Source organism: Belonocnema kinseyi, chromosome 10 (genome assembly GCF_010883055.1).
Source record: "Belonocnema kinseyi isolate 2016_QV_RU_SX_M_011 chromosome 10, B_treatae_v1, whole genome shotgun sequence".
NCBI lineage: Eukaryota > Metazoa > Arthropoda > Insecta > Hymenoptera > Cynipidae > Belonocnema > Belonocnema kinseyi.
Window position 1 is genome coordinate 6,320,920 of NC_046666.1, and position 12,739 is coordinate 6,333,658.

A 12,739-nucleotide genomic window follows, 5' to 3' on the forward strand; every position below is an offset into this window, starting at 1 on the left:
ATTTGTTGAAATATCAGCTGTTATATTTTTCCTTGAAAATTCAACTTTTAAAGTTCATAATTTATCTTTTTAGTTTGAAATTTCGACTCCTTAGTTGAAAGTTGAACTACTTTATTAAAAGTTAATTTTTTTAATCAAAGATTTATCATTTTAGTTAAAAATTCGTCTTTTGCTGTGGTTAAAAGACCATTTTTAAACTGAAAATGTAACTATTTTGTTGAAAATTCAACTGTTTTATAAAAAAAAAAAATCAACAATTTGGTATAAAATTCGACTATTTGGTACAAAATTAAACTGTTTTGTAGAAAATTCGTTCTTCTTTAGTTAAAAATTAATTCTCCTTAATTGAAATTTATATTTTGTTAATTGAATAATTAAAATATTTAGTTCAGTAATGCTAATAACGAAAAAAATATAAACTAGAAATAAGAAAATTTGTCTTTCGTGTTGAAAATTCAACAATTTGGTATAAAATTCAAATGTTTTGTAAAATATTCATTTTTCAAAGAAAATTTACCTATTCAGTTTTATTCATAAATTAATCTTTTTTTATTTAAACCTGTAACCTTTTAGTCAAAAAATGTTAGACATGACAAAAATGAGATATTAATAAAATAAAATTTAGACTAACATCACATCCATTCTTGAAACTATTTAGTGGAAAATTTATGTAATTTGTTTAAAATTTGTCTTTTCTGGTAAAATATTCATTTTCTTAGTTGAAAATTCAATTATTTGTTTAAAAATGTATATATTTTGTTGAGAGTTAAATTTTTTAGTAGAAAATTAATCTTCTTGGATAGAAATTTAATTTTATGGTCAAAAATTTAACTATTTGGTACAAAATTAAATTATTTCGTAGAAAATTCGTTTCTTTATTAAATTAAAAATTGATCCTCCTAAATGGAAATTTACTTTAGGTTAATTAAAAAATTTAAATATTTATTTAAATAATGTTAGTAACGAAAAAATATAGACAAATTAATTTTTTACTAAAAATTTTAATATTTTGTTGAAAATTCAACAATTTGATATAAAATTCAACTGTTTAGTGAAACATTCTTTTGTTTAAAAAAAAAATTATCTATTCAGTTCTCGTTTATAAATTCATCCTTTTTGGTTTAAAGATGTAACCATTTAGTCAAAAAATGTTAGACATGAAAAAAAATTAATCAAATAAAATTTGGACTAACATCGCATTTATTGTTCAAATTATTTAGTGTAAAATTTATGTTATTTGTTTAAAATTGGTTTTTTTCTAGTAAAATATTAATTTTCTTAGTTGAAAGTTCAAACATTTCTTGAATGGAAATTCAACTTTTTGGTCGAAAATTTAACTATTTGGTACAAAATTAATTTATTTTGTAGAAAATTAGTTTTTTAAAAATTAAAAATCAATCCTCCAAAATGGAAATTTATTTTAGGTTAATAAAAAAATTAAAATGTTAATTTAAATGTTAGTAACGAAAAAATATAAACTAGAAATAATAAAATCAAATTTGGACTAACATGAAATTCATTGATCAAACTATTTAGTTCAAAATTCGTTTTTTTTTTTGTTGTAAAAAATTAATTCTTTAACTGAAAATTCAACTGATTAATTATTTAAAAAAACGTTATTGTTGTTAATTAATATTCTCGGGTTGAAAATTCAACTGTTTCATAGAAAATTTGTCTTTTGGCTTGAAAAATCAACAATTTGGTAGAGAGTTAAACTGTTTTTTTTTTTAAATATACGTTTCTTTGCAAAGCAAATTTATCTATTAGATTTTTAAAATAATTTTTCTGTTTCAAAATTTAAACTAAACGTTAATCAAATAAAATTTGGACTAACATCGCATTCATTGTTCAAATTATTTAGTGGAAAACTTTTGTTATTTGTTTAAAATTTGTCGTTTCTGGTCAAATAATAATTTTCTGAGTTAAAAATTTAACTATTTCTTAAAAAATATTTGTATTTTGTTGACGATTATATCTTTTGATGAAAAATAATCCTTCTTGAATGAAAATTCAACTTTTTGGTCAAAAATTTAACTATATGGCACAAAATTAAATTCTTTTGTAGAAAATTCGTTTTTTTTTTTTAATTAAGAATTAATCCTCCTAAATGAAAATTTATTTTAGGTTAATTAAAAAATTAAAATATTTATTTAAATATTGTTAGTAACGAAACAAATGTAAACTAAAAATAATCAAATCAAATTTAGACTAAAATCACATTCATTGTTCAAACTATTTAGTTCAAAGTTCTTTTTTTTGTAAAAAATTAATTTTTTAACTGATAATTTTAATATTTTGTTGAAAATTCATCTGATTTGTTACAAAACAAACTTTATTGTTGTCAATTATTATTTTCGGGTTGAAAATTCAACTGTTTCATAGAAAATTTGTCTTTTGTCTTGAAAATTCATTGATTTAGTACAAATCTATTTAACAAAAAATGTATTTTGTGAAAAATTTACGTAATTTGCTTAAAATTCGCTTTTTTCGGTAAAACATTAATTTTCTTGGTTAAAAATTCAGCTATTTGGTTAAAAATGTATGTATTCTGTTAAGGATTCATCTTTTTTCGTAGAAAATTAATCTTCTTGGATAGAATTTCAACGTGACTGAAAAATCTTTCTTGGTTGTAAATTCGCCTTTTTTGGTATAATTGAACTATTTTTGATTTAAAATGAAAATTTTTCCTTTGTTAAAAAAAACTATTACATTTTTTGTTGAAAATACATATTTCTTGGTTAAAAAATTCCAAAAATTGGTTGAAAGTTGAACTTCTTTCTCAATATGTCAAAAAAGGAATAATGGTTCAAAATTGCAGAAAAAAAAAAATTATCGACGAAATTCAAGACTTTTTTTCGAGGAAAAATAAAAAAATGGCCGATTATTTTTTGCTCAAAAACGCGAAAACCCGGGATTTTTTCCGGCTATAAAAGCGGCCACTAAAAATAATTTCAAATCCCAAAGAGTAAAAAAAAAAATAAATAAAATTTTTATCCAATTACCTGCGCAAAGGACGATCACAAACAATATAAGAATTTGATTTCAGATCATGAACCTCCATAAAAAAGAACTCCTCATTTATATCATTATTTTCAAAAATATTATTTTCATCTCTCAAAAAAACGGGATTTGGCGAAGGAGGAAAAGCGCCATCAAAATTGTAAGTAAGCGTTGGCGAAATCAAACTTTTAGATTGCGTATTTGTTTCTTGAAGAGGAATTGTCAAATTAGGTTTCTTTATTTTATTTAATTCCAAAGGTCTCGGATTTTCTGCTTCGATTTCCTGAATACAAATTTTTGGAACAACAATTTTATTGCCTGGTGGCACATTTGGATTATCATCATTTTGTTTCTCAAATGTTGCAATATTGTCGGCGTAATCATTCCAGTAGGATTCTGTCTCTTCAATAGGCTTGGCCAATGAATATATTTCCGGAATCATGGAAGATTTCATCATCAAATGGGCGGAAGTGTCTGTAAAAAATATTTAGGAATAAGAAAAATTTAAGAATTCAAGTTTTGGTTAAAAATTATTTAATTTGTTCGAAAATTAAGTTTTTTTTAGAGAGTCATATTTTCGAATTAAAATTTCAACTATTTTGTAGAAAATTCGTCTTTCTGGCTTGAAAATTCAACAATTTTGTGGAAAATTAACTTTTTTGTTGAAATTTAAACTTTTTTGTAGAAAATTCATCTTTCTAGCTGGAAAATTTAATACCTTTGTTGCAAATTAACTTTTTTTCTTAATTCGTCTCTAATAATGTTTTCACTATTTGGTTGAAAATTAATTTTTTTGTTTGAAATTAATCATTTTTAGTTCGAAATTCAACCACTCGGTTTAAAATTTATGTATTTCGATCAAAAAATTTATTTGTAAAAAATCAATCTTGTTTTTTGGTAACTATTGGGTGTAAGATCCATATATTTTATTTGAAGATTCAACTAATTTTGTTCAAATTCGTCTTATTTAGTTGAAATATCAACTATCACATTTTTATTGAGAATTTTTTGGTAAAAAATTGTCTGTTTAAACCTAAATTTAAATATTTGGTTAGAAATGACTATTTTGTTGAAAATTTATATATACGGGTAAAAAATGCACTGTTTTGTAGAAAATTCGTCTTTTCAGCTTGAAAATTTAATAATTTAGTAGAAAATTTGCCTACTTAGGTGAGAATTACCTTTTTTGTTAAAAATTCATATTTTCGAGTTAAAATTGTACTTTTTTGTAGAAAATTCATCTTCTTGGCTTGAAAATTTAACAATTGTGTGGAAAATACAACTGTTTTTGATTTAAAATTAATTAATTTGTTGAAAATTCATACTTTGGGATTGATGAACTTTTGGGCTTTGTAGAAAATTCGCTTTTCAGCTGGGAAATTTAATATATTGGAAGCAAAATAATTTATTTGTTGGAAATTCAACTATTTCATATCAAATTAGTTTTTTTTATCTTAAAAATTTTATCAATTCGGTAAAAAATCTATTATTTTGGTGGAAAATTAATTTTTTTTCGAAAATTAATTAGTTTTGTGTAAAAAGAATCATTTTTAGTTCGAAATTCAACTACTCGGTTAAAAATTTATGTATTTTTTAAAAATTTATTTGTAAAAAATCAATCTTTTTTGTTGGAAACTATTGGGTGTAAAATCAATATATTTTAGTCGAAGATTCAACTACTTTTGTTAAAATTCGTCTTATTTAATTAAAATATCAAAAATTACATTTTTTATTTAAATTTTTTTGTAAAAAATTGTCTATTTATGCCAAACTTTAAATATCTGGTTAGATATATAGCTATTTTGTTAAAACTTCCTCTTTTTAGGTAGATAATTAATATGTTTTTAGTGGAAAATTCGACTATTTAGTTGAAAATTCATATATTCGGTTAAAAAAGGCACTGTTTTGTAAAAAATTCGTCTTTTCAACTTGAAAATTCAATAATTTAGTAGAAAATTTAACTACTTAGTTTAAAATTACCTTTTTTGTTAAAAATTCATATCTTTTAGTTAAAATTGTAATTTTTTTGTAGAAAATTCGTCTTTTTGGCTCGAAACTTTAACAATTGGGTTGAAAATTCGACTTTTTTATCTAAAAAGTTCGTCTTCTTTGGCTTGATTTAAAAATTTATCTCTTTATGCAGAAGTTTCTTTTTTCTTGTTAAAGATGCAACCGTTTGCTAGAAAATTAATCTGCTTTGGTTGAGGATTCAAACTTCTTTGGAGAAAACTCAGTTTTTTAGTGTAAAAAGCCACCAAATTGGTTACAAATTAACTTTCAACTAATAATTAATTATAACAATTCATATTTTCGGGATGAAAGTTAAACTTTTTATAGAAAATTTGTCTTTTTAGCAGGAAAATTCAATATTTTGGTTGAAAATTAACTTTTTTGTTGAAAATTTATCTTTTTTTATAGAAAATTCGTCTTTTTAAGGTAGAAAAGTGAATACTTTGATTGAAAATTAACTTTTTTGTTGAAAATCCATCTTTTTAGCTGAAAAATTCAACAGTTTGGTAGAAAATTGAACTACTTAGTTGGAAATCAACTTCTATCTTAAAAATTCAACTCTTTTGTTGAAAATTCATATATTCTGGGAAAAACTAAACTATTTTTTTTTTCAGTTTTTTAGTGTAAAAATTCAACAATTTGGATGCAAATTAACTTTTAAATAATAATTAACAATTATAATAATTCATATTTTTTGTAGAAATTTCACCTTTTTAGTTTGAAAATTTAACAATTCGGTAGAAAATTTAACTATTTGTACGAAAATTAATCTTTTTGTTGAAAATTAATAATTTCGGGTTGAAAATTTAGCTGTTTTGTTGGAAATTAATCTTTTTTGTTCTAAATTTACCTCTTTTTGTTGAAATTTAATATTTTGTTATTTCACAATAAAAAATGTTGTTGAGAAATCATATTTTTGGGTCGCAATTCACTTTTTTTGTGGAATATTCGTCTTTTTGGTTAAAAAAATGCATCGCTTTTGTATTAAAATTGATCATTTTGGATTATCATTCAGAGAATTATTTTATTTTTTTGATTCAACCATTTTTGTTTAAAATTGAATTATTTGCTTTAAACTTAATTTTTTATTGAAAATTAATATCTCCGGGTTGAAAATTCAACTTTTTTGAAGCAAATTCTTCTTTTTTGTTTGAAAATTTAACAACTTAGCTGGAAAATGTTTTTTTTTTGTTTGTAGAAAACTAATCAGTTCGATAGCAAATTCATCTTTTTGGTTGAAAATTCGATTCATTTTAAAAAACTAATCTTTCTCGCTTCAAAATTCCTTAATTTAATTTAAACTTCTTATTTTTTCGTAGAAAATTAATCTTTGTGGTATAAAATTATCTTTCTATGTTGTAAATAAACTTTTTTGTTAAAAATTCTACACTTTTGTGAAAAATGTATATTTTTGGCTTAAAAATTCAACTATTTCATTAAAAATTGTTCTATTTTGCTTAAAATAAATCTCTTTTGTTTAAAATTTCAACTATTTCGTAAATTTTCAACTTTTTTTTATTGCAAGTTCAAATATTTGGTTAAAAGTTCAAAATTAAACTCTTTCGTCGCAAATTCATCTTTTTGGTTTAGAATTCATCTCTTTTCATACAAATTTAGTTTTTTTAATTTTCAGAGTAAAAATGGAACTTTTTGGTTAAAAATATAGCTGTCTGGTTGAAAATTAATTCGTTTTTTTTTTAAGTATCGTTTTTAGTTCGAAATTTAACTAATTGATTCAAAATTTATGAATTTTGTTTAAAAGTTTTGTTTGTAGAAAATTAATTCTTTGTTTACAATTTTAACTATTTAGTTAAACATTGCTCTCTTTTCGTAGAAATTTAATCTTTTTTGGTAGAACTTTTATGTAGAAAATGAATATCTTTTGATCAGATTCAAATGATTTTTTATAAGTTCATCTTTTTTGGTTGATATATCAACTATTACATTTTTTATTGAGAATCTTTTGTTGTTAAATGTACAATGAATTGCTTAAAAGTGGAACTACTTTTTTAACAAATATTTGTTTGAAGATTGAACTATTTCATGGAAATCCTCTTTTTTTGTTGAAATTTTTTTTTTATAACTGATCATTTAATTCTCTCATTTTGAGTAAAAAATTCATGTTTTTAAGTTTAAAATAGATCTTTTTTAATTCAAAATTTAATTTAGTTAAAAAGCAATCTGTTTAAGTTAAAAATTAAACTACTTTGTTGAAAATTCTTTTTTTTCAGTAGAAAATTAATTTTTTATTTATTTAATTAATTCATGTGTTCTATTTAGGAGATTTTAACAAATAATTACATTTTATTTTCCAAAAATAATGATGATTCGCTGAAAAGAATTTATAGGGGACAAATTTAAAAAAAAACTTTTGGACCGCCTTAATATTTATCTATATTTTGAAAAACTCTTACTTGCTTCTGCAGGATCCAATCCTAATTCCGAAAGTCTTAAGAATAAATCTTTGTCATTTTTCATTGCTGCTATGCTCAGTGGACCAACCTCGTCTAAATTTGTCATTTCAAGTGCAGAAGGGCAACATTTGTAAACGGTTTCAAACATTTCTTTGCCTACTGCTGTTGCCAATCCAATTACTGACATACCTAAAAAATTTTTATGAATAAAATATGAAACCTCCATCATTAAAAATTTTAAAACTTAAAATTTATAAATAAAGAGCTTAATAAACGAATAGAGCTTAATATTTTATATCGAAATATATTGTATTCTCAACAAAAACGTTGAATTTTCAATAAAAAAAAAAATTAATTTTTTACCAAAATAGATGAATTTTGAAAATTAATCCTAGACTAAATAGATGCATTTTTAAACAAATAGTTGTACTCCAAGCTAAAAATATGCATTTTTTTAAAAAACAGTTAAATTTTCAAACAAGAAAGATGAATTTTTAACCAAGAACTTTTTACCAAAAAGTTCAATTTCAAACAAATAGTTGAATTTTTTACAAATTATTTGAATTTTCAACCTACAAAGAAGGCAAATAATAAAAAAAACAGATAAATTGTCGACGAAAAAAATTACTTTTTAACAAAATAGTTGAGTTTTTCATAAAATAATTAAATTTTTTTAAATGTTGATTTTTCAACTAAAATGGTAAAGCTGATTTAAAAAAACAATAAAATAGCTAGAAAGGGGTTCAACTTTCAACCAAGCAGTGGAATCTTCAATAAAAAAAAATTAATTCTGAATAAAAAACGTAATAATTAATATTGGAACTAAGAAAGATTTTAACTCAAAAACTGTTGAATTTGTAACCCAAACATATCAATTTTTGAACAAATAGTTGAATTTTCTACCTAAATAATATAATTTTCAACCCAAAAACGAAAAATTTCAAAATGCAGTTGAATTTTAATGCCATAAAGACGAATTTTCAACAAAAAGATAATTATAAACAAAATAATTGAATTTTAAACTGAAAGTTATCAAGTGTCAGCCAAAAATGAAATAGTTAAATTTGCAGTCCAAATAATCGATTTTCCACCAAAGTAAAAACGATTTTACAACAACATAAATACATTTTTAACGAAAGAGATGAAGCTTCAACTCATAAAATGAATTTTAAACAAATTAGTCTCACTTTCAATTAAGAACTAGAATTCCTAATCAAGAAGATTAATTTTCCAGTGAAAAGGACGAATTTTAAAATCAATATTTGAGTATTCAAGTAAAAACGATCAATTTTTAACCAATAATGGAATAGATGAATTTTCAGCCGAAAGAAGTATTTTTTCAACAACAAAAAAACGAATCTTCTAGAAAAAAAATGTTCAAATTTCAACCAATAAAATGAATGTTTTGCAAGGCAGTTCAATTTTAAACCAAGTAGAAAAATTTTTAACAAAAAAAGTTAAATTCACAATGAAACAAGCTTTTTATTTTAAATTACAAAAAGTTGAAATTGCTACCAAATTATTTATTCAAAAATTTATTTATTATTTATTTTATTATTTCAAATAGAAAAAAACAGAATTATCAATAAAATAATTTAATATTAAACTCAAGAGATCAATCTTCTAAAATTAAAATGAATTTTAATGGAAATATTATTCAACTTTCAACCAAGTAGTTGAAATTTTAGCCAAAAAATATGAATTCTCAACAAAAAATATAAGAGTTTATATTTCAAACAAAAAATATTTTTATTTAAAATCAGACAGTTAAATTCAACCAAAAACGACCAATTTCCAACAAAATAATCGAATTTTAAACAAATAATTGAATTTTTAATCAAATGCTCAAATTTTGAAACCAAAAGTTCAACATTTAAGCGAAAGATACTAATTTAAACAAAATGGTTCAATTTTTAATTGAAAAATACAATTTTCAAGTGAAAAACACGCAATTTTCAGAATACAGTAGAATTTTCAACAGAAAAGTTAATTTTCAACCTAGAAAGATGAATTTTTATTGAAAAAAAAGATGACTTGTCCACGAAAAATATTGAATTTCCAATTCAAAATAAACCAATTTTCTATGAAAAAAAGACCAAAAAGGACATTTTCAGCCAAAAATATGCATTATCCACCAAGAAGACTCATTTCCTAACAAAAAAGACTTATTTTCAACGAATTTTTGAAATTTTCAAGCCAAAAAGACGATTTTTCTTTAAAAAAGTCGAATTTTTAACCCGAAGATATGAGTTTTTGAAATGATTAATTTTCAACTAAAATAGATAAATGAAAATTTAAAAAAAAATCAAACATTGAATGACAATCCAAAATGATCAATTTTCATCAGAGAATATTAACTTTGTACGAAAAAAATGAAATTTCAACAAACTACAAATAATTATAATCAAATTGTTTTATTTTTTAACAAAAAAGATTGTATTTTTACCAAAAAAGTTGAATTCTTAAGCCATAAAGACGAAATATTCTACAAAGCAATTAGTTTTCGAACCGGAATTATCATTTTTCAAATTTGAATGTAAATTTTAAACTAATAGTTCAATTTTTCAACGAAAGAGTTAAATTTTCCAGAAAAAAAGTAAATTTGCAACCAAATATTTCAAGTTTTTACCAAATTGTGAAATTTTTAAGCTTAAAAGATGGATTTTCTACAAAACAGTTGATTTACCAAAAAAAATAAATTATTTTGCATCAAAAATGTTAAATTTTTAAGCTAAAAAGACATATTTTATAGAAAAACATTTGAATTTAGTTCCCGAAAATATAAAGTTTCAACAAAAAAGTGAATGTGCTACTAAAGTATAGAATTTTCCAGCTTAAAAGAAGAATTTTCTACAAAATAGTTGGATTTTCAACCCAAAAGCATGAATTTTCAACAAAAATGTTATTTTTCAACCAAATTGTTAAGTTTGCCGGGACTTTATACAAAATAGTTCTATTTTTTCTTCGAAATAAATGAATTTTCAACAAAATAGTTTGAATCATCAACCAAAGCAAATTAGTTTTTTACCAAATAGTTGCATTTTTAACATCGAAAAAGAAATTTCTGCCTAAAAAGATGAATTTTTCAACCAAAAAGAACATTTTTCAACAAAGAGTCGAATTTTTAAGAAAAAAAACTTAACCTGCAACCAAATAGTTCAATTTATTACAAAATTATTGAATTTTTAAGCTAAAAATATGGATTTCTTACAAAACAGTTGAATTTCAAAAAGAACACTTATTTTACATCCAAAGTGATGATTTTTTAATTTTAAAAGATGCAGTTTCTAGAAAAAATTTGAATTTTCAAGAAAAATTTAATTTGTATCCAAAGTATTAATTTTTCCAGGTGAAAAGACGAATTTTCTACAAAACAGTTTAATTTGTAACCCAAAAGTGTAAATTTTCAACAAAAAAGTAAATTTTCCACCAAATAGATTGAATTATGAACTGAATCAGATTAATTTTCTACCAAACAGTTGGATTTTTAACAACAAAAAATAAATTTCTGCCACAAAAGATGAATTGTGAAACCAAAAAGACCAATTTTCAACAAAATAGTTCAATTTTCAGGAAAAAAGTTCATTTTCAACGAATTAGTTCCATTTTTTTACCAAACTGTGGATTTTTTAAGCTAAAAATACACATTTAAAAGACAAAAATTTGAATTTAATGCCCAAAAATTGAATGTGCAACCAAAATATTGAATTTTCCAGCTAAAAAGAGGAATTTTCTAGAGCACAGTTGAATTTTCAACAAAAAAGTTATTTTTCAACCAAAATGTGAAGTTTACCATGAAATTTTCTAATTTTTAAAACTAAAAAAGCGGGATTTTCTAAAAAATAGTTCAAATTTTCCCCTGAATATATGAATTTTCAACAAAATAGTTTGAATAATCAACCAAAGCAGAGATATTGAAGTTTCTGCTTAAAAGGTTAATTTTTAAACCGAAAAGAAAAATTTTCAACAAAAGAGTAGAGTTTTTTAAAAAAGTTAATATGCAACCAAATAGTTCAATTTTTTACAAAATTCTGGAATTTTTAAGCTCAAAAGATGGATTTTCTACAAAATAGTTAAACTATTAACAAAAAAAAATTATTTTGAATCCAAAGTGATGAATTTTTAATATTAAAAGACGTATATTCTAGAAAAAATTTGAATTTTATTACAAAAAATATTAATTTTCAAAGAAAAAAATAACTTGCAACAAAAATATTGACTTTTACAGGTAAAGAGACGAATTTTCTACAAAAGAGTTGATTTTTCGAACCAAAAATATGGATTTCCAACCAAAATGTTAATTTTGCACCAAATAGTTTGAATTCTCTACTGAAGCAGATTAATTTTCTATCAAACAGTTTGATTTTTAACAACAAAAAAGACATTTCTACCGAAAAAGATGAATTTTGAAACCAAAAATACCAATTTTCAACAAAAGAGTTCAATTTTCAAGAAAAAAAGTTAATTTGCCACCAAATAGTTCCATTTTTTACCCAATTGTTGAATTTTTAAGCTAAAAAGATGAATTTTCTATTCAACATTTGAATCCCCATAAAACAAAATTTTTATCCAAATTATTGAATTTTTAAGCTAAAGATTTTTTTTTTCTAGAAAAAATGTTGAATTTTCAACAAAAAAGTTCATTGGTAACCAAAGTATTGGATTTTCCAGCCACAAAGACGAATTTTCTACAAAAGAGATGAATTTTCAACCCAAAAACTATACATTTTTAACAAAACAGTTAAGTTTGAACCAAAAAAAGAGAAAAGGGAGAAGTTTCTAGAAAAGAGGAGAAAAAAGAGGATTTCTTATAAAATAAAAAACAAACATTTTACCAAGATAAGTAGATTCAGTGACATTTGCACCATTAGCGAGGAGAATTTCGGCACAATTAATTTTTCCATTCCTGATAGCCTGCATCAATGGAGTCCATCCGAAAACATTTTTACGGTCAATGTCGCAAGCCCCTTTTTCCAAAATCTGTTTTACAATTCGAAAATAGCCATTCGCTGCACCAAGATGCAACAAATTTTCTCCATAGTTGTTCACAGACTTCAGAGAAGCCCCTGAAAAATAATTATTCAGGAAATAATTTTCTCAACAATTGTTCTTAGAATAAAAAATATAATTTTTTAGGAACTTCCAAGAACAAACCATTTCTCAAAGCTTCTAAAATTAGAGATTCTGTTGCTTCTTCCATCGTATCCGCCCTTTGATTTTAAATCAGGTCTTAAATTTTGCATTAAATTTTCTGCTCCTATAACATTCAATTTGAATGAATAAAAAGAAATAAAAAAATTTAATAAAAGGAATGG

General features: G+C 22.9%; 1 protein-coding gene across 2 annotated transcripts in view; it reads right to left on the reverse strand.

The window, feature by feature from the left end:
- The window catches only part of LOC117181362, a 31,816-nt gene that overhangs the window by 9,866 nt on the left and 9,211 nt on the right, over nt 1–12,739 (reverse strand). The window contains exons 2-5 of one of the 2 annotated variants that reach the window (XM_033373953.1): nt 12,579–12,681; nt 12,260–12,490; nt 7,425–7,613; nt 3,003–3,474 (exon numbers count right to left, since the gene is read on the reverse strand). In XM_033373953.1, the coding sequence (XP_033229844.1) occupies nt 3,003–3,474; nt 7,425–7,613; nt 12,260–12,490; nt 12,579–12,624 (938 nt within the window). In that variant the 5' untranslated portion in view covers nt 12,625–12,681. The remainder of the gene's footprint in view (nt 1–3,002; nt 3,475–7,424; nt 7,614–12,259; nt 12,491–12,578; nt 12,682–12,739) is intronic. The other variant, XM_033373954.1, reaches the window with a different exon arrangement.